The sequence below is a fragment of the Pogoniulus pusillus genome, chromosome 18 (assembly GCF_015220805.1).
Source record: "Pogoniulus pusillus isolate bPogPus1 chromosome 18, bPogPus1.pri, whole genome shotgun sequence".
Lineage (NCBI taxonomy): Eukaryota > Metazoa > Chordata > Aves > Piciformes > Lybiidae > Pogoniulus > Pogoniulus pusillus.
The window spans coordinates 16,510,957-16,533,106 of NC_087281.1; the positions used below are offsets into that span (position 1 = coordinate 16,510,957).

General features: G+C 48.5%; 1 protein-coding gene across 6 annotated transcripts in view; it reads left to right on the forward strand.

The window, feature by feature from the left end:
* SLC35F3 (solute carrier family 35 member F3) overlaps positions 1-22,150 on the forward strand; it is a 152,707-nt gene that overhangs the window by 128,728 nt on the left and 1,829 nt on the right. For all 6 annotated transcript variants that reach the window (XM_064158550.1, XM_064158552.1, XM_064158553.1 and 3 more), the window contains 4 exons: positions 10,219-10,438; positions 15,738-15,863; positions 18,333-18,525; positions 20,499-20,588. In XM_064158550.1, coding sequence (XP_064014620.1) covers positions 10,219-10,438; positions 15,738-15,863; positions 18,333-18,525; positions 20,499-20,588 — 629 coding nt within the window. The remainder of the gene's footprint in view (positions 1-10,218; positions 10,439-15,737; positions 15,864-18,332; positions 18,526-20,498; positions 20,589-22,150) is intronic.

A 22,150-nucleotide genomic window follows, 5' to 3' on the forward strand; every position in this document is an offset into this window, starting at 1 on the left:
CTCGCAGTGCTACAGCCAGCCTTCTGCTTCTGCACAGTGGTGCTGCTGCTTGGCTTTACTGCCTCCTTATGTCCCATCGGGGCAGCTCGTGGTCCTGCTCCCAGAAAACTTAGATGCAAAATTCTGCAGTATGGTTAAGAGAAAGAGTAAATGAAATATTTATCCTAATGTAATCCACCTCCTGCAGCCATTGCTACAGTCATGCATTTAAAAGCTCTACAGCATATTGCAGCATATATTGCAGCAAAAGAGGTTCTGCCTCAACACAAGGGGGAACTTCTTTACTGTAAGGGCCACAGAGCACTGGAACAGGCTCCCCAGAGAGGTTGTGGGGTCTCCTTCTCTGAAGACTTTCAAGGCCTGTCTGGATGTGTTGCTCTGTGATCTGTGTTAGATAGTATTGTCCTGCTCTGGCAGGGGGGTTGGACTGGATGATCTCCTTGGGTACCTTCCAACCCCTAACATCCTGTGATATCCCAGAACTATTGCTCTTCACTTTAAATGTGCCCCAGGTGCAGCAAATTGTGAGGTAGAGGACAGCCCACAGGGGAAGCTGCAGCCTCTCCCCTGTGCTTCTGCAGCCCAAGCCTCCCACCCTGGTGGGTTGCTAAGGCAGTGTGCAGTATGTGACTCTTCCCTGTGGTTTACTCCTGGTTCTTTTAAACTTCTGGGTTTTTTTTAGCTGTTACTTTAAACAGTCTCTCATTAAGGCTTCTGAATGTGTGAAAAAAACAACCTTCTTCTGGAAATGTGTATTCAGGTGGTAGGTAAGATTTGTACTATTTGCCTCTTTTGGAGCCATTCTGGTGTATTATGTAAATCCATAGCTAAGCATTTCCTGGGACCATTTCTTGTGCAGATGCTTCACTTGGCACACGTACTGTGCCGAGCAAAACCGACTGCTTCTGTCTCTCTAGTTCAGAGAAGAAAGATCAGCCTGGAGACTTTTTGTTTTATTTCAGAGAAGACAGTTTCCTGATTTCAGTTCCTATCAGAATGCACTTTCTGCACATGACCTGGAAACCCCCAGAACAGATAAAAGTTTAAAGGCAGAACCCCCAGAACACTGGTGCTGAATTTTACGCTGAAACAAACACCAGTAAATGTCAGCCGCAGACGTTTAAAAGTGGCAGCTGGACACTGGAGGATGTAATTTCTTGTGTTTGATAATATGCTCACAGAAAAAAAGTGTGCCTGGGACGATGGGTATTAACAAGCCATCAAACTGGTTTTGATAGCATCCAGGACAGCAGCCCTGAGGAGAGAGACTTTGGGGTGCTGGTGAATGAGAAACTCAACCTGAGCCAGCAGTGTGCATTTGCAGCCCAGAAAGCCAACCAGAGCCTGGGCTGCATCAGGAGAAGTGTGGCCAGCAGGGCCAGGGAGGTGATTCTCTCTCACTCTGCTCTGGTGAGACCCCAGATGGAGTACTGCATCCAGTTTGGAGCTCCCATTACAAGAGGGATGTGGAGATGCTGGAGTGTGTCCAGAGAAGGGCCACGAAGATGCTCAGAGGGCTGCAGTAGCTCTGCTGTGAGGACAGACTGAAGGAGTTGGGGCTGTTCAGTCTGGAGAAGAGGAGGCTCCAAGATGACCTTCTTGTGGCCTTCCACTATCTGAAGGGGGCCTACAAAAAAGCTGGGGAGGGACTTTTTAGTCTCTCAGGGAGTGACAGGAGCTGGGTAGGTTCAGACTGGACAGGAGGAGGAAGTTGTTGAGCATGAGAGTGGTGAGAGCCTGGAATGGGTTGCCCAGGGAGGTGGTTGAGGCCCCATGCCTGGAGGTGTTTAAGGCCAGGCTGGATGAGGCTGTGGCCAGCCTGCTCTAGGGTAGGGTGTCCCTGCCTATGGCAGGGGGGTTGGAACTATATGATCCTTGTGGTCCCTCCCAAACCTGACTGATTCTATGATTCCATTTCTGAGAAACTGCTTAATCCCTCACGCAGTTGTTTTCCAGTTCTTGTACTCAGCTAGGTCTGGTGACAAGCCCCAGGTGTACCTGTTTCTTTAAGCTTCAATTTGGGCTTTCTTCTGTGTACTGACTCTGCACAGGTTCACCTCCAGAACTGAGGAAGGCAGGTACCAGACACCAGGCACTTCTCAAACCTATTGTAGTTTCAGTGCCTGGCATTCCCTGTCCTGTTCCTTGCTTCTTTTCCCCCTTGTAAGCTTGGGCTGTGGGTTGCAGTTTGGCTCTGCTCCCTCCCTCAAGGAAACTTCTATAGGGGGCTCTCTAGGGGCACAGGCAGTGGATGTACTTTTCATAGTTACCCACAGCTCAAGCCTCCAGAGTCAGTCACTGGGTTCTGCCATCCTGGAAGGTCAGAAGAGGCACACAGCTCTTGCAGGCACCATGAGCTGCAGCTCAGAGGTCTTAACAGGGGGCAGATGTGCTGCTGGGCCAAGGTTGAGGCAGGAACCACCACTCTGCCAGCCCACTAAAGGAAGCCCTCAGTTACTTGGAGGTGACAATGGGTAGTGCAGCCTTATCTCCCACCTCTGTCCCCCATGGTTCAGTGTCCTTGGGTCTGAGTCTGAGACATGCTACCATCACTTGAGTTTACATGAAGATGGGAAGAGAGATTTTGAGTTATACATTGTGGTGCAGCATCATGTCCTACCACTGAGGAGAGAAAGGGAATGCAGAAGCCACTTTCAGTCCTGAGGGAAAGCTCCACTTGTAGGTAGTCCAGTGCCATGGGCCCATATCCAGCCCTGAACCTCACACTCCATAACAGCTGGCTCTGTCATCTTCCCACAGCTGGGCCTGGGGCTAGAATACAGCTCCAAGCTTTTCAGCTGGAGACCCCTCTGCAGCATTGTCATGATTTATGCAAAATTAATATTGATTATTAACTTTTATGTCCAGGCAAAAAATATTAATAACTCTGAAATTTTATTATTAATATTAAATCCCACCAGAAAACTTCTTTACAAGGTTCAAATGCACAGTTGGGATATTTATACAACACAGGGAAAAGAGGCAATTTAGAACAATTAAGAGAACTAGCAAAAATATAAACTAAATCATTTAAACAGTTGGAAAAAAGAATATTGCAGCCAATATGCCACTTGCCCTTTAGGAGGACCCGAGAGGCTCCTTTCTGCTAAGGCAGAAGGCACAGTAGAATTTAGTTACAAAATCAGAACTTTAATTGCTAAGAGGGTTTTTTAGAATATTTACTCACAAGCTACTACCTCCAGGTTTCTGGGGCTGCATTATGGTGTCAGACAGTGCTGTGCCCAGTTCTGGGCTCCTCAATTCAACAGAGATGTTGCGATACTGGAATGTGTCCACAGGAGGGCGACAAAGCTGGTGAGGGGCCTGGAACACAAACCTTATAGGGAGAGGCTTAGGGAGCTGGGGGTGTGCAGCCTGCAGAAGAGGAGGCTCAGGGCTGACTTCATTGCTGTCTACAACTACCTGAAGGGAGGTTGTAGCCAGGTGGGGGTTGGTCTCTTCTCCCACACAAGCAGCAACAGAACAAGGGGACACAGTCTCAAGTTGTGCTGGGGAAGGTCTAGGCTGGATGTTAGGAGGAAGCTTTTCCCAGAGAGAGTGATTGGCATTGGAATGGGCTGCCCAGGGAGGCTCCTGCCTTCAAATTCCAGTCAATAAAGAACTGGTGGTAAAAAAGGGCAGGCAAACAGAATGGCTGCAGCAAAGACAACACACCCTTGGGCCACGAGTTTGTTTCCTTCCATCCTATTGCCAGCCAAGGCACTTCATCTGTCCTCTTTGGTTTTGCTTACAGCAAGTGGCTTGCAGGTGCTGCCAGGAGACACTGTGGTCCCAGCCTCTTCTTCCATGCCTCCAAGGGAAACCGTGCGACTGCGCAGGGCACACCTGGCAGTTACTTAGCCATGCAGGCCCAACCGGTGCAGGGATTAGCTAAGCATGCTTTGCCTGCCAATCTCTAATCAAAAGGGCAGCTTGGCTGGCTTGGTGGAGGCTGTGCTGTGCTCCGGGGAGGCAGTGCTCGCTCCACTGAAAATCAGGAGCAATTTATCCACATTTAATTTTCAGGTACATACCTTGAAAGGTCAAAGTAAGAAGTGCAGTCCACAAAGGGAAAATATCACCCACTAGGAGCTGCAGCATATGCAAAGCTGCTTTGAAGGAGAAGGCTCCAGTACGAACACTGAGACAAGGAGAATACTCTCATAACATTTAACAGTCTGGAAAGGAGAAATAACCAGCTTGTGCTAAGGATTCCCTTAGGACATATATTCCTTCCAGGTATTTTCTACTTTCAATTTCATAGAATCAACCAGGTTGGAAGAGACCTCCAACATCATCCAGTCCAGCCTAGCACCCAGCCCTGTCCAATCAACTTGACCATGACACTAAGTGCCTCATCCAGGCTTTTTCTGAACACCTCCAGGGATGGCTACTCCACCACCTCCCTGGGCAGCCCATTCCAATGCCAATCACTCTCTCTAGGAAAAACTTCCTCCTAACATCCAGCCTAGACCTCCCCCAGCACAACTTGAGACTGTGTCCCCTTGTTCTGTTGCAGGTTGCTTGGGAGAGGAGACCATCAGGAGAAATATAAGGGGAGAGAATGAGACCAGATAGAAATGGATTCATTTGACAAGCAGACAGAGAATTTAGGGCACTGAGTTGTTTACAATGCTCAGAGGTTATAAGAAAATGAGGTCTGTTTGAAATCCCTGCAAAGACCAGAAAAGAGAACAGTAGGGAGGGACATTCAGGAACTTGGCAAAAATAAAACTTTAGGAGATTTCAGATTTGCCAAATTAAAAACAAACAAACAAAACCCCAGGCTTAAAGTTGAGATGGTGGAGCAAGATGGTGCTTGCAACTAAAACCTGCTGGAAGCTGTCAGAGCCTCTCTGAAGGGGGTGCTAGCCATTATTATATGTGTTTGGATTCTCTTTCAGTGCAGTATTTCAGCTAACCTCAAAACTAGCACAAAGGGGAATAGTGTCCAACAGATAATTCTGAGCTTAGTGGGGGGGAAATATCACTTTACTGTTGTATTTTATTTGCAAGTTTTAATTGACTGCAACACCTGCTTTCAATAGGATTAATTCTTACTTAGCACGCAGTTTTGGCACTGAAGACTTCTGACTTACTTTACTGGAGATGCTTGGTTCCAGTGACAGGTATTTTGCTGGTATTGTTATGTTGGAGACCTGCTTAATGGGGCAGAGCTAATTTGCCATTTGCTGGGTTAATAAAGAGACACATTACAAGGATCACAGGAATAAACAAGAACTACTACATGAAAGTCTCAGAAATTAGCAAACCATTTAGAGAAAAACTGCAGACAGCAGCATCTTCTGTAACAGAAACTGGGGCACCCATCTGATAGCAACCAGGGTCAGAGGGCCCCTGTATTCTGTCCCTGCCAGACCAGAGGCAGTGATCTAGGAAAAAGAGATCACACTCACAGGCTCTTGTGCTGATAGGGGGCTTCAACCACCCTGATATTTGCTCAGAAAACAGTACAGCAAGCAGTGAGCAATCTAGGAGGCTCTTGGAGCACCTTGATGATAAATTCCTGAGACGGGAAATAGCCCTGCCAGAGAGGATGCTTTATTGGACCTAATGGTCACAAGTGTAAGTGAATGTATCAGGGATGTCAAAATTGAAGGCAGCCTGGGCTGCAGCAATCGTGCACTAGTGCAGTTCTCTGTCCTAAAGGGCAGGAGGCACATGAGAAGCATAGTCAGGACTGTAACTTTTAGAATCATAGAATCAACCAGGTTGGAAGAGACCTCCAAGCTCATCCAGTCCAACCTAGCACCCAGCCCTGTCCAATCAACTAGACCATGGCACTAAGTGCCCCATCCAGTCTTTTCTTGAACACCTTCAGAGACAGAGACTCCATCACCTCCTTGGGCAGCCCATTCCAATGGCAACATTAGGAAAGCAGAATTTCAGCTCTTCAAGGAGCATCAGCTATCTGCAAGCACTGCACGCTGCTAAAAGCCACCGCTCCTCGCAGCCCGGCTAGCGCTCTGCTAGCACACAGCCCGCACCTGCCGCTCGCCAGCAGCACCAGGCTGCTCAGCACTTCGGCGAGGCTAAGGACCGGGAGCATCGGGGACTGCCTGCTTACAGGATCCCTGCTTGCGTTCTTTGCAGGTCAGACCTCATTTGAGGGTTCACAGTGCTGAGCCAAGCTTCAAAGAATGCTAAATACTTACAGACTTCCCTCTAGGTAGGGTGGGGTTTATCTTTATTTAAAAGTAACCCTTCATTAGCAGATGAAATTGCTAAAATATTGCTAGGCAGGCTCTGCTGGTGCAGTCAGTCATGCCTGGAGCAGCACAAGACACAAGCTCTGGGGTTTTTTTTGCCAAGGAGCATCCATAAAACATCAGGATACTCACTAGGTACGACGTACCCCTGTGGGCAAGACTGAAATTACTGGACTGAAGGAGCAGCTGCATCCAAAATGTTCTGTCAAAATATTTAACACTGAAGGTTATTTTTTTGGTTTTTCTGGAGTGACTTCATCCCTCAAATGTTTTGGGATTACAACATAGTCCTGTCTTGCTTCCCATAACTATTTATTTACTGCTACTCACTGACAACTCTCTTCTTCAAATGCTTCCTTATACAGCTTCACAAGCTGTGTTACGGCACCAAGAGTAAAAAACAACTCATCCAGGTGCATGAAACATACTACATTTCCCCTTATGCTCCTCAGATTTCACCGAAGATACCAGGTCCCAGAAAGTCACCTAACTCATCTGCTACCCCCACAAAGACCCCACAGTTCAGCAGTGCACCCGTTTTGGCCAGTGGGGCTCACTGTGCATGGCGGGGGGGGGGATGTCTGGTAGCACCCTCCACAGGGATCTACTTGAGAGAGTCCAACAGAGGGCTACAAGGATGATAAAGGGACTGGGGCACAGCCTTATGAGGAAAGACTGAGAGACTTGGGGCTTTTTAGTCTGGAGAGGAGAAGACTGAGAAGGGATCTAATAAGTGTATACAAGTATCTGAGGGCTGGGTGTCAAGAAGGAAGGGGCAGACTGTTCTCACCTGTGTCCTGCGACAGGACAAGGGGCAGTGGATGTAAGCTGCAGCACGGGAAGTTCCACCACAGCATGAGGAAGAACTTTACTGTAAGGGTCACAGAACACTGGAACAGGCTGCCCAGAGAGGTTGTGGAGTCTCCTTCACTGGAGACTTTCAAGACCTATCTGGATGCATTCCTGTGCAACCTATGCTCTGGCCAGATCTCCAGAGGTCCTTTCCTACCTCTAACATCCTGGGATACTGTGAACCTCTTGCTGGATGGAAGAACCACTGCCATGAGTAGTCTCCTCTGGAAATGGGAGCCAGCCTACAGGAGGCAATTCATGCTTGCTGAAACTCACTGAAACAGCTAAAGGAAAGCTTTATTGTATTGATCAGTGCTCCCAAAGAGGAAGATGAGGCTCAGGCTTCTGATCTGCACTGGAGTAAGGCTGTTCCTTGGGGCATTGTGACACTACATTGGGTGATTCAGAGGTGGGGGTGAGTGCCAAACTGCTAATGTATGGATCCAGTGATATCTGCTAAACAAGAATCAGACCTGCAGTGCAGTAAACCACATTTCTACTGTATATAAAATAGTGATACCCCATCCTGTATGTGGGGAACAGATTTTTAGCAGGAGGAACTTTTTTCCCAAAAAAGAATCCCAACATAAATTCTATTTAAGTCCTTTCATTTGACTATGGCCTCCTTGTCTCCCTCATACTAACCATATTTCATGTCATTTAATTCAAACTGCCTGTGTTTTTCATCTTCAGAGCATTAGACCACCTGTCTGTGACACCCAAGCTAACAACCCCTCCCTGGTGCCTCGGGAAGCAGATTTCAGCTTCTAGTGAAGCTGAGACTGGGTTTTTCAAAGTCTCTCTGAACCCCCCCATGCAATCTCTGCATCTCTGTAGCAAGTGACTGGTACGAGACAGTGCTTCACAAGGATGAAGGCCAGATGAGAAATGGGTATAGTTTGTGGAAGGGGGGCAGGGGGGTGGATACAGGCCACATGCTGAGCACAGGCAGCATCTGTTGGAGCTGTTGGGCCATGGTTTCTAATGCAGAGGGCTAGCTCTTTTACTGACACAGAGAGGTAGTTTACAGGTTTGGCAGAAATATGCTGCTGGAAGCAAGTAATTTCACAAAGGACAAGGAATATTGATGTGCTGGCCCTGACAGTGAGTGGTAAGATGTAGAATCAGTGGCCCAAATTAAAGTGTTTGTGCCAAAGCATCCCAAGGCCAGGGTCATCACATTCAGACATGGGCAAGTTCTGTACAAGTGATGAGCAAGTGCTCTTAGAAGCTGTGCTAAGGCACACTGAGGACAGTGAGGTTCAAGATAGCCAACATGGCTTTACCAAGGGCAAGTCCTGTCTGGCCAACCTATTGTCTATGATGGAGTAACTACATCAGTGGACAAGGTAAAAGCTATGTGTGTCATCTGCTGGAACTTCTGTGATATCCTTCCCTCTAAATTGGAGAGAGATGGATTTGATGGGTGGACTGTTATGTGGACAACAAGTTAGTTGAACAGTCATAAACAGAAGGTAGTGGTCAATAGCTCAATGTCCAGATGGAAACTGGTGAGGAGTGGTATGCCCCAGGGATCTGTACTGGCACCAGTGTTGTTTAATATCTTCAGCAGTGACACAGACAGTGGGATCAAGTGCACCTTCCATGGGTCTGCAGATGACACCAAGCTGAGTGGCATGGCTGACACATCAGAGGGACTGGATGTCATCCAGAGTGACCCAGATGAGCTCGAGAAGCGTGCCTGTGTGAACCTCTTGAGGTTTAACAAGGTCAAGTGCAAGGTCCTACACCTGGGTCAGGACATTCCCCTTATCATTAAAGGCTGGGGGATAATGGGATTGAGAGCAGCCCTGCAGAGAAGAACTTGGAGCTACTAGTGGATGACATGAGCCAACAATGTGCATTCACAGCCCAGAAGACAAATCATATCCTGGGCTGCATCAAAAGAAGCACAGACAGCAAGTTGAGGGAGATGATTCTTATGCTCTTCTCTGCTCTAGTGAGACCTCACCTGGAGTACTGTGTCCAGCTCTGGAGCCCTCAGCACAAGAAAGACAAGGGGCAAGTCCATGGAGTGGACTACAAAAATGATTCAAGGGCTGGAACACCTCTCCTACTAGGACAGACTGAGACAGTTGGGGTTGTTTAGTCTGGAGAAGAGAAGGCACTGTGATACTGTGATACTGTGATACTTTACTGCAGCCTGCACCCTCCACCTCACAGACCACTACATTCTTCTTTGCATTATTGAAGTTCTGTTCAGACAGCTCAACCAGCAGCTCCCAGCAGAAGCAGGCTGCATGCAGACTTCCCTTGCAGCACCTCCACAGATGTGACCCCTGCATCCCTATCCCAGCCTTCCCCTGCTACATCTCCAGAGCCCTGCCAGAACCCATCACCTCCTATGCACTTTGGCCTGCCAAGCCCCTCTGGGACACAAATGAACTGCCAGCATTTCCTTTTCCTGTCCCAAAACTGTACCTGTTCTGGCTGCCTCCTGCTTGGGAATTCACAGCATTTCACAGCCTTCACTGTACATGTGAGCTCCTAACTCCACACTGTTGCTGTAAGTGACCCAACATCTCCCTAGGTGCCACCATGTCATGTCTGTGCATGTCCTCACTTCTGGAGTGAGCAGCTGCACTGCCAGCCACCTCCTCCTGCTCCCATCCCTACTGCTTCCTGTGGGCCTGGGTGGAGAAGCTTCAGACTGGGCTCCTGCAAGCTTCATTCCAGGCCCTGCATAGCAGATCACAGTGGGCGGTGGAGTTCTGTGGCTGCTGCAAGGAGGAAGGGACTTTTCTGCCAGCCTGGGGCCCTTGGCATCTTGGTACCCACAGGGGTGAAAGGAGGAGGATGATCTCACACTGTTTCAAGATGTCCACTGTGAAGACACTCACATCACAAGTGAGATTCCACCTCCACCTCCTGGCCTCGCTTCTCCCCTCGCTCTTTCATTGCTGCCCTGCATGTTTGCAGCCTCTGCATGGTTGTACCCTTTGCAGGTGATGGCTGTTGCAGCAGACACTGAAACTTGGTTTTCCTTTCCTCTTTAAGACGTGTTGCCTCTCTTTCCCCAAAGGAAGAGAAGAGGAGCAAAGAAAGAAGAGAAACCTATTTACTGCAGAGGGTGACTAGATTGTATAATAATGCTGCCTTTCTCTCCTCGTTTCAGGGAGTGCTGCCGATTTTTTGGAGACAATGGCTTGACTTTGAAGGTGTTTTTTACCAAGGCAGCACCCTTTGGTGTTCTTTGGACACTCACAAACTACCTTTACTTACATGCAATAAAGAAAATAAACACTACGGATGTCTCCGTGTTGTTCTGCTGCAACAAAGCTTTTGTGTTCTTGCTTTCATGGATCGTTCTGAGGGACAGGTTCATGGGAGTGAGGGTAAGTGACTCATCTCTGTCTCCCTTCTCCCCCTCCCCCTCTGCCTTTCTTTTTCCCCTTCCCTCCCGACAGCTGAGTTGAGCAGCACCCTACAAAGACAGGTGAGCAGGTGCAGAAATGCTTGTGGAGCAGGGATGCTGTGGTATCAGATCTAGCTGCTTCTGAGTGCACAGTCCTGCAAGTGCCTCTGGCCCCAGTCTGTGAGTGCAGTGGAGCCCCTGGCTTTCATACATGTGACAGCAGACTTGTGGCCTGGCTTAGTTATCCTTTGCACCCATGTCAGTCAGGAGCTGGAGCAGGAGAGGAGAGGAAAGGATCACTGTAAGCTCTAGTGCTCAAGGGTTTGCATGATGCAGCTGCCTGGGGATTTGCAGGAGTGCAGCAGCAGTCCCACTTGCCCAGGGCTGCTCTCCCAGTGGCATTCCAAATGTCTGCTTATGCCGTTAGTCCTGCACCCTGCATGAACTGCAGCAGCGACAGAACTGTGTGTGGAGGGTTTATTGGAAACCCCAATGGCTCCCTGCTGACCCTGCTGCCTTTTTGGCAGCCATCAACACAGTGTCCTCTGGCAGCTGAACCAGCTGGATGGATGCCTGGCATCCGCTCCAGTGACTCACAACCCTGGAGTTAAGGGGGCTATGCCAAGGCTGTGAGCCTTGTGAGCAAGGAAAAAGCACCAGTGAGTCTCCCCTGACTCACTGCACCAGCAGGCACTTACTATTAACAGCAATAATGGTAACAACACCTATTTTCCACCCACTATTTGAGGAGCTCCCTACTCACTCAATCAGGCAATGCTTTCAGTGCTCAGAAGAGGTTGTTAGCCTTTGCTTTCTGGAGCAACCAAGAGTTAATTTTTCAGGAAGCACTCCTCCCCAGCAGGAGACCTTGGCCAGCCTTGTGGTAGTGGTAGGCAGGAGGCTGCTCTGGGAATCGTTGCAAAATGTACCTGCCAAAAGCCTGCCCTGCCTAGCTGGTGTCTGCATTTGGCCACCCTCCCTGCCCAGGTAGGGTGAACACAGATTCACTAGGGGTTTGAGTGCAGAAGCAAGGACATCCTGAGATGCTCCTGGAAGCAGGGAAGTGTCACTGTTATCCTAGCTGGATGTGCTGGCCATTTTGATAGAAGTGAGAGGGAAAAAGCAGCACATTTTTGTGGGCTTCAGCAGCCTTGTGGCACAGTCGTGGTGGTGGAGTGCCAGGAGAGGTTGGACTTGATGATCTCAAAGGTCTTTCCCAACCTGATTGGTTCTGTGATTCTGTGAGAGGACATGTGCAGAGGGTATGGGGAAGACCTTCCTGAGAAGCCACCTCCACGCTCAAGGACAAGCATGGTCATATCCCACCAGGCAAGAGGCATGGGCACAGAGGGAAGGAGCTTGCAGGAAGACTGAGCTATGTTCCAGTGGGCAGACATGGCATCCTGACATGTGGCTAAATGTGAGTAGGTGCTTGTCCCTAGGGACTGTCAGAGCATGGGGCAGCACAGCAGTCCTGCTGCCCAGCTTCACGTGGCACAGGGATTGCCGAGGTCAGTCCTGTCTGCAGAAGGATGTAGTGTGAAGTGTCTTGGTGAGATGCATTTTCTTCCCTCTTTCCTCCCTTTTCTGTACAGTTTGTGTGAAAAGCAACTGATAGTGAGGGTCTTGCTACCTGGCATGCTTGGGGTAGCCTTGGGATGAACCCCAAAACAAAACCCTCTTCTTGGGCATGGCAACCAGAAGGAGGAACAGCTGCTGGGGTTTCTCTGGGAGCAACCTAGGGCCTGCAAACCAGCACACAGCACAGAGCCAAAGCTCGTGGTCCTTCAGGGCCACGCTGTGCAAGAGTTGCTGAGCCTTTTGAGATGGTATTTGGCAGATGAGGCTGAAATGGGAGCAGTGCCTTGCTCTGCAATGAGCAGAAGCCCTCCCATGCTCCCTCTCCATCCCCATGGCAGTGCAGCAGGATGCACAGTGTCACAGCAGAGATCTTGCTGCCTGTTTTGGATATCCATGTTAACACTCACTGGAGCAGAGGCTAGGTGAGAAAGGCAGCAGCTCAGTGAGGTTTAAGCACACACAGGTATCCTACTTGACCTTCAAAAATGCAGCTACTAGCTCTAGAAGCAATTAAATCCCAATTTGGCTGGAATTTAAATGTAAGAGCAAGCCACAAAACCCCATCCCCCCACTCAGACACCTGTAAGTGCCTACATCTCCTGTAATGAAGCTACACTTGCCCTCTCCTTTCTCCCTCCCTAGGGCACAGTGTGTCCAACTAAGCTGTGAACTGTCATATTGTTTTCAGAGAGGACACACATGAAACGAAGCTGTGAGTGCCTGAAGCATTGCCTCTGCAAGTAACCACAGGCTGGGAGTGGTGCAAGTAGCTTGTCACTGCTGCTAACGACGTGCTTGTTAGGCAGGCTGGAATGCTTCCAGAGAAACCCTACATGACATACCTGGTGAGACCAAGTCTCATCTGGCCCTCATGACATGCTTGATAGAAGAAGCAAGGACTTCTGCCCCAGCAGAACTGCTTGCAGCCTGCGAACAGCTGCTTGCAGCCTGCATTTAGTTGCAAAACTGCAGCCTGCATTTATTTGCTTTGACTTTGAACTTTGGTTTTCCCTCTGTACTAAAGTGAGGTCAGGGTCCAAAAGATCCATTGCATGGAAGTGCCTCCTCTGTACCTAGTGTGTGGACAAGCATATCTGTCACTTGAATTTGGAAATAAATATGCTATTGCATCCCAGATTGTAGTCTTCCTTTCCAATTAGGCAGAGGCCCAGCCTCCTGGGAGGTGCTCTGAAGTCAGCCAGCCTCTGAAGCTGAAAGCAAAACAGAATGCTTTTAATTCTGCAGTTCATTAATGCACCCTTCAAGTTTCCACCGCAGTGGACTTGCAGCTGTCAGCAGGAGCACAGGCAGGCTCCCTTCACTGATATGCACAGAGATTCCCACTTCTTGCAACACTGAGGTGCACGGCTGTGGTCTCCACCTGGCTCTTCAATCCCACTCCTGAAGCAGGTGCTGCATCTTCCATTCTTTGTCACATGATCTGTAGCACAGGTGATGTTGATGGAGTTGGCATCCTTCAGATAAGCCTGAGCCAGGGATCTTGCAGATCTAGAAAGATCCATACTGAGTCAGACCAAACGTGCATCTGCCCAGAAGCCTGGCTGTATGTAGTGGGCATCCAGAAAACTATGTTTAACGAGGAAAAGCCTGTAATGAAATTTTCTCATGAGACTTTCCAGCCTCCAGCAATTTGAGGCTCAAGGACTTCCTGAGATGGAAGCAATGTTCCTATAGTTAATAGTCCTTTTTCTTCCATGAGTTTATCCTTGTAGACTTTTCGTATCTAAAACGGGCAACAGGAAAGCTTCCCTTGGTTGAATTATATATAGGGCGCAGACAAGTCTGGTTGTCATTATTCTGCACCTGTCCCATGTTGTCTCATTCAGTGACCTTTTTTCATGCCTCTGAAAGCACAGAGAGTTTCTGAACTTTTGTTTGACAAGCACCAGCACATTAACTTGAGACAACTGCTGAGGGATGCTGAGCTCCTTTAGTTCTGCCTATCTGAAACAGCCTCATGTTGCTGCAGAGCCATGCATTGGGTTTGTTGGGTTTTTTTTGTCTCCTTGCCTTAGAAAGAAACTTGTCTAGGGTTGTATGGCCCAGTTACACCACTGCTGAGCTTTGCTTTGGAAATGAGCCATGCAAGGAGAGGTCTGATGCTGACAGGGCTAGGAGCCAAGATGCTGTATCTGAACCTCACCAAATGTGCAGTGTGCATATCCAGCCTTTTCAGCTTGCAGTGGGCTCCCTCTGATCAGGTCATAAATCATCATCTTCAGAATCTTCTGCCCCTCATCTGGGCTTTGCAAGGGGCTGAGCAGCTGTGAGAAACCCTACCCCTCTACAGCCTGTCAAAGCTGTGCTCATGCATCATCTTGAACTGCAGTACTGCAGAGACTCAAGTCCCTTCTTCTTGACATGCTATTAGCTGTATTTTCCATGAAGTGTCAGCTTCTGATGGTGTGAGCTCTTTTCTATCCTTATGCTACCTCACCACTCCATAGCAGCAGCTCTTCTGTTTGCAAAAAAGGGGCAGTCTTCTGTTGGGCAAAATTGGAGGTTTGATGTTAGCATGCAGGATTGATCTGCTGGGTGACTGTGCGTGGAAGCTTTATAGGTGGCCCCTGGCACCAGCATCAGCCCCAACTCAGGCCAGGGAAGAGACTACTGGTGCTGCTGGGATGAGAACCTGCAGCTGCTAAAGGGGTCCCTCCCATTGCAGACTGTTCATCATGCATCAGCAGAGCTTGATACATAGGCTTTTCCCCTGCATCTTCTCAACAGTTCCAGCACCTCTGATGAGCAGGAACTGTGAGAGAAAGCTGCTGCTCACGGATGTGTAGGCAGCTGCAGCCTGTGAATGGGACTTAAAATACCAGCCTGACCCCAAGACTGGGGACAGATGGCTGGCACTGACCCAGCTCCAGGTCAAAACAAAGCCATTTATCCCAATAATCTTAGAAGCATCACCATGACTGTGCAGCCAAAGGGGATGTGGCCCAAGCAAGACATCCCTCACACCACTACAGAACTAGAAGGTACAAAGCGTACAGGAAGCCCTTTTCACCCTAGAGTTACCGCCTGGGGAGGCTTGAGCCATCTGGCAGGATGGTCCCAGAGAAGCCAGGGGTCTTACTGACCCTGCTAAATCAGGGACAGCCTGTCCCCTGCCTTGATGAGGGCTACTTCTCTTAGGACAGCCACCCTCAGACATTGCTGTGGGCCTGAACAGCTGACTAAACCTTCCCACGCTCTCAGAAATTACAGGTCTGAAATGGAAGCAGCTGCATGAGTTTTACTCCCCCACTTATTTAAAAACCCTTTTCCCTCCAAAATATCCACAGGACTAAAAGCCTTTCCTGCAGGTGTCAGAGAATTATTACTTGTGTGTTACTGTCATGCACAGGATTGCAGGCACACACTAGTGGGGAGACTTCAGTGACAGAGATGAAATCCCCACTTCGGCTCAGTGCAAGACACTGGGCCTTGTGGTCTGGGCTGCTGCACACCCTAGCTGAGGCAGCTGCTCCTTCACAGCTCTGCCTGCAGCTTCTCTGCAGCCAGGGAAGCACAGGACATCAACTCCACAGGTATCAGCCTGGGCTTACTGCTAGTTTTCTATGTAAGCAAATGATGCAGAAGGTTTTTCCATGCTGGGAGTTGTCCAGTAATACTTTCTTTCTTTCCTTCTTTCTTCCTTTCTTTCTTTTCTTTCTTCCTTTCTCTCCAATCAGATCGTGGCTGCTATATTTGCCATTGCAGGTATAGTTATGATGACATATGCCGATGGGTTTCACAGCCACTCCGTTATCGGGATAACCCTAGTGGTGGGCTCTGCCTCAATGTCTGCTCTCTACAAGGTGAGTACATCTGGGTCTTTACCCTTAGAAAGATACCAGTCACTTCACTCATTCACTTTGCCTGCTCCTTTCTTACTTGTAACCCTTCCTGTAGTTCATTGGCATGCATCCTTCTTTTAGGGGTCATCCATAAGCACACTGACTCTGCCACACTGCATTTAGGTGTTCACTTGCTTTGGTGGTTGCCCTCACATAGTATGAAAACTGCTGTTTCCTGGGAATTGTCTTCTCCAGTGCCCACAGGAGGACTTACACCTCCTTGAAAAATGAGGCTGCTTTTGCATTAGTGCTGGATTTAATCATTCACTCTGGAAATGCCTTGCAAAGATTTAGCTTCTTGTTCAAGTCACTTTGTTATGTGCCTCTGCCAATCTTCCTTCAGTAACATACACAGCCTAAATTAGGATTGTTATGCAAATGATCATGTGCTTAAAATCTCTTCCTGACCAGCTTAGGTAGCCTGCACTGTGTGAAAGCTCACAAGCAGCCTTCTCTGCTGGACAGAGTCATTTTATTTAGCCTGAGGGATGTATGTGCATTTCCCTCTGTGTTGCTCCTGTTCAGAGTCATGGTCCACAGAGAGGAATAAGCACTTATAGGATGTGGCTCGCTCACCCACCCATTAGGACATGGAGACTGGGATGAGGTGAAGACATCTCCATCTGGTCTAATGAATTGCACCAGACCAGTCCTCTAACAGAAGCTGGACAGGCAAGTCCTGCAGCCTTAACACAAGCAATCCAGGGAAACTTGCCAAACCAAGAAGCAGCTCTCTCTGTCCCTCAGCACTGTGCTGCAATGCTTTCTGCTCACTGTTCCAGATCAGCCTTACATAATGGAAGTCACAAAGTTCCATACAGCTCTTTCCTCTAAAAGAGCATTCCCTTGCAAGACCAGAGAAGTGTCTCTGCAGACCTGAAAAAATGCCATGACTCTGGAGTCATCTGCAGGCAGGCAGCATAGCTCTGGTTCCTCTCCCATGTACCGCTGCTACTTGCACGGATAAAGGTCTCCAACAGAGCCTGTGGCCAAGGAAGTCACAGTGGCAGTGCCAGTGCCAGCAGGGTATTATTCTGCAATGCACCTGGCATGCAAGGGCATGTTCTGCAACAAATGCCACTCTGTTGCTGCTGCTGACACTTAGCTTTTGCTTTCTGCAGTCTGGCTCAGTTTCCATGAGTTGTGTGTGCCAAAGGGGTGGGCAGATCTGCAGGCAGACAAGCTGTGCCACATGGAGCAGAGCTGCCTTAACTTGCCCTCCCACACTAGACACAGACACTTCAGGCTGCTTGAGCAGGCTGCCCACCCTGCCAAGGGCAACATGCTATCCTCAAGTGGCAAAAGAGTAAGTGGCTCTGGGGGGTATTCTGCTCCATTATGCAGAACAGCAACGCAGCTGCACTGCACCGTGAAAGTTGTGAGATGGTGGCAGTGGGCAGCAGCCCCATGAGCACCACAGCCTGCTGACTCGCCTTTGGTGCTCTTCATAGGCAATGGGAAGAGACAACTGGCACTGCTGAGGGGGCATGCCAACTAGTAAGTCAGAATCCACCAGAATTCCTGGTTTGCAGCCCCCTGGCAGGGGAAAGCTGTACCCAGAGAGCACAGGATCCACTGCATTCTTTACAATCTGGTGGTGGAAAACTGAGGCAAAGTCCAGACCAGATCTGTTTGCAGGGGCTCCCTGGATGGACTGCTCACAGCCATCATTTCTTCTCTTATTATCCCTTCTCCCACTGATAAGCCAAAGTTTTTAACCCCCACTGCTGCAGTCTCATTAGTCAGACTGCAGCTGGGCTCTGGGCTGCAGGGCTGCTGAGTAGCCAGAAGAAAGCAGTCTGCCACTGTGAGCGTGTGTTGGGAGATGAGGATAGCAGTGTGCGTGGGCAGGCCATGATGCACAGCGGGACAAGGTAGGAGTATGGCCAGGCAGCATGGACTGTACTTGCTTACCACTGCAGCACCCCTCAAGTAGCATCTCAAGGCCTGAAACCAGTGATGTCTCATGCAGGGAAACTACAGACATTGCTTACTACTCTCCTGCCCTGCTTCATCAACTCATCTGCTTTTAATGTCAATTTTCCTTAAGTTTCTCTGAATGAAGCATGCAGAAAAAAGACCAAAGGGTCTAGGCTGGGGTGAGTGACCTTTACTTTTGGGAGGTGCATCAGCCAAAAGTGCTGAGTCCCCTTCCCCCATGGGCTCATTTGCCCCCTCTCTGTTCTGTCAGGATGTCAGGAGGGAGAAGGCTGGGACACACAAGCTGCTTTCCACAGCGTCACAACAACTGTCTCAAGTGTCTGGCAAGAATCACCACATAGGTGCTGACTGACACTGTCCAGCACCCAGCCCCTCAGCCCTGAGCACTGGCCAGTGGGCCAGGTTGCCAAGAGCCACTGTAGCCAGGACCCCAGCCTTCCAGCGGAGCTATGCAAGAGAGTTAAACCCCTGTGTTTTCATCTCTTGTAGGTTTTATTCAAGCTTCTTTTGGGCAGTGCTAAATTTGGAGAAGCTGCCTTATTCCTGTCTGTGTTAGCTGTCTTCAATGTGCTTTTCGTTACCTGCATTCCTGTGATCCTTTATTTTACCAAAGTGGAGTACTGGAGCTCTTTGGACGTCATTCCTTGGGGAAACCTCTGCGGATTTTCAGTTCTCTTATTGAGTGAGTAGACAGAGGGGTCTTGCACTGCTTGGGCTAGAGGAGGATGCCAGAAGCTGCAGACCTCTGACATTCAGGAACTCTTTTCTCTTCTTGTCAATCTAATGCTTCTCCTTGATGATAAATGACAGGACTGCAGGAAATGGTTTCCAGCTGCACCAGGGGAGGCTTAGTCTGGATGTTAGGAAGTATTTCTTCACTAAAAGGGTTATCAAACATTGGAATGGTCTGCCTAGGGTAGTGGTGGAGGCACCATTCCTGGAGGTGAACTGCACGTGGACCTGGTACTTACAGCCATGGCTTAGTGTTGACCCTTCAGTGCTGGGTCAAGGTTTGGACTGGATGATCTTCGAGGTCTCATCCAACCAGATGTATTCTGTGTTTCTGCAGTTATTAGCTTGAGAAGTCAGGCAGAGGGCCCATTCCTGGGTGGCAATGTAGAGTCTGCTGCTGCTATCATTACAAAGCCAAAACACTGTGGCCATCATTAGAAGATACCATGGGACTAAACTCTAAAGCTTGTCTTAACTCCTACTCACAAACTCTGCTTCAGACGGACAAGCAACACTTGCCTGGGCTGTGATGGGAAGCAGACCTGCCAGCAGAGTTCATCAGCATCCCCTGTGCAAGCAGGTTAGGCCAGGCCAGGCCAGGCCAGCCTCTGGTGATTTCAGTAACAGCTGACTGCTATTCCTAAAGAGCAGGACATTCTTGAAACTGTAGGGTCACATAGCAGCGGTGGGAGTTTGGTAGGTGTCACTCCTCTCTTCTGCTGCCACTTCTGTGCCAGCAGGGGAAGCCAGCTTGGGAGGGATGCAAATCTAAATTTTGGTCATCAGAAACACGACACTGCTCCATGTTAAAGCAGATGTGTTGACTGAGCTGCCATGGCTGGGCCCTAAATGGGATAATGGCATTGAACCTCCTAAAATGTTCTGTTCATTTCCACTGAAAGTAGCCCTTCTCCATCCCTATGTTGAATCCCAGATTCTCTTACTCTGAACAGTCAGAGCATCTGACTCTAGAAGTACCTCCAGTTTAACTATCAGTGGACCAGAAGCTGGCAAGTGATCACTGGGGTGGGCAACGTACAAGTACTGCCAGAAGACAGTCTGAGCTCCAGCTCCTATCAATTTCATAGAATCATAGAATCAACCAGGTTAGAAGAGACTTCCAAGATCATCCAGTCCAACCTATCCCCAGCCCTGTCCAATCAACTAGACCATGGCACTAAGTGCCCCATCCAGGCTTTTCTTGAACAGCTCCAGTGACTCCACCACCTCCCTGGGCAGCCCATTCCAGTGGCAAATCACTCTCACTGTGACGAAAATTTCAGTAGTGGTGAGGCTCTCCTGACTTTGCTAAAGCTAATCACCTCAACACACGGATGAATTTAGTCCAAAGCAATGATTCATTCATCAGGAGATGCTCCACAAACAGTGTATGGTATTAAAATGGAGTGATATTATAATCAATCCATTGCAATGATATTATAATGATATTATCATTTCATTGCACAAAATTACATTTAGCAAGTTCCTGTCTGGTAGAAGGTTAGATTTTCAGCATCTTCCACCTGCAGCTGGAGGCAGGTTTTCTGGAAAAAAAAGGTATCCAGACAGAAGCAACTGCTTGGCTGAAATCTCCCAGATGAAAATTGTTTAGTCTTTCAGCAGGGCAAAGAGGATTAGTATAAAGTGGCAATCGCTGCACATTACACTGAGTGACAGGTTGCAAGCAAGCCTCATGCTGATCCTGCCGCTGGACTGCAGTGAGATACAGGGTCCACCAGAACCAGCAATGTCTCAGGCAGACAGACATACAGCAGACAGACAGCTTCCAGGAATAACAACAGAAATTAGTATGCTTCCTATTTGAACACTATACAGGGAAGGTAACAAAGCATTAATGTTCCCAGTGACATTCCTTCTGCCTAGTTTCACGAGGGTAAAAGGTGCTTTTCTTTCCTTCTTCAGCATTCAATATTCTACTAAATTTTGGGATTGCCATTACCTACCCCACCCTGATTTCCCTTGGCATTGTACTGAGTGTCCCAGTAAACGCAGGTAAGAATTTCTGCCTTTTGCATCTCAATGAAGACATGAAATCTGTGGCCTTTCAGATGCACAACAGCAAATAGCTGTATTAAACATGTTTTGCAACTTCTCCCATAGACCTACAGAGAAGATTGGTTACAAATGTATACTTTATATATTAAATAGGTATTGTATAGATTTACATGACTGGCCATAACCTCTAGGACTGCTCTTCTATCACTGCCTGAAGAAGCCTGCATACTGAAAAACAAAGCAAATTTAAAGTCATCCAGCTCTGGGCTGGGATTAAAATTCACAGATGAAGTAGAAGTCAGTTTGTAATGAGTTTTCTTGAAGGCAAGCTTAACATTAACCTGAAACAAATAGAAGTGCTTACACTTTAGAGCAAATATGTACTAGTAATTCTTGTCACCTTGGTAAATAACACTGCAGGCATTTATCAAGAGCAGCAGGCAGTTCAGTTTAGGGCATGGCCTGGTACATTTCTAAGGCAGTTTTCTGAAACACAGCAGAAGCCATGAGACTGCAGAGACCAAGAAGGCTGGCCAGGGGAGTGCAGAGACAAGCCTAGTCTAATTCAGAGCCACCTCTCGCAAACCAGACTCCTAGAACCCAGTGTGAATAGGTGCTATGGTGCAAGTAGGAGCTCCCAGCTTTGTGCTGACTACACACACACAGAGGTGGGCACCACTGTCTGACTTGTCAGACTCTGGTACCAAATGGTGTGATCCCCACCATAGGGTGTGCATGGCTCAGTGTGTGCAGGGTTTCCTTCTCAGTGGGGCAGTCACAGTAAGAAGAAAAATTTGCATGATGAGCTGCTGTGCTGGGGAACAGAAATGACCCTTTCTCTGCATAGCCATGCTTCAGTGGGAGTTCCTGTGCAAGGTGAGCAAGGGAGAAGATGCTGCTGCAGACAACAGTTGCATCTCCAAGGATCATGCCCTTTTGCACCCTGAGTCCACAGCCCAACTCTGCCTGCTCCAAAGGGGGCTGTACCCTGTGTGATGGTATGGGTGTTACCTGTCCCCCCCACACTTAAGACTATACTAGGCCACTGGAAATTAAATAAATGAAGCTTTATGTTTACAGCCTAGCACAATATAAAGTAGATAGTTACAATATATACAGCTATAGACAGAAATAGACAAGTTAAAAAAGTAATACAGAAACACAACAGCCCTCCTAGAAACCAGAGTCCTCAGGAGGGGCTCCCAACCAGCCTTCCACCTCCTTTCCACTCCTCTACCTTATCCCAGACTTTGCCTTACATTCAAGGTGAGTTTGGAGAACAAGCCAGGGGGGTTAGGAAGCAGAAGGATTAGTCAGACAGATGGCAGGTTAGAAAGATAAGTGCATGCAGCCAGGGAGCAACTCTGTTACCTATATTTATGTTCATCTCAGCAAGCCTATGAGTGAAACAGACACCACCATTGTTTTCTTTTCACAGCCTGTAATCCAATTCCCCTCACTAAAACATCCCAGCTAGGCTCAAACTAGCACATCCTGCTATGTGCTAAACCAGCAGGAAGGCTGGTCAGCCTGTCACCATCACCTCTGTGGCCTTATGC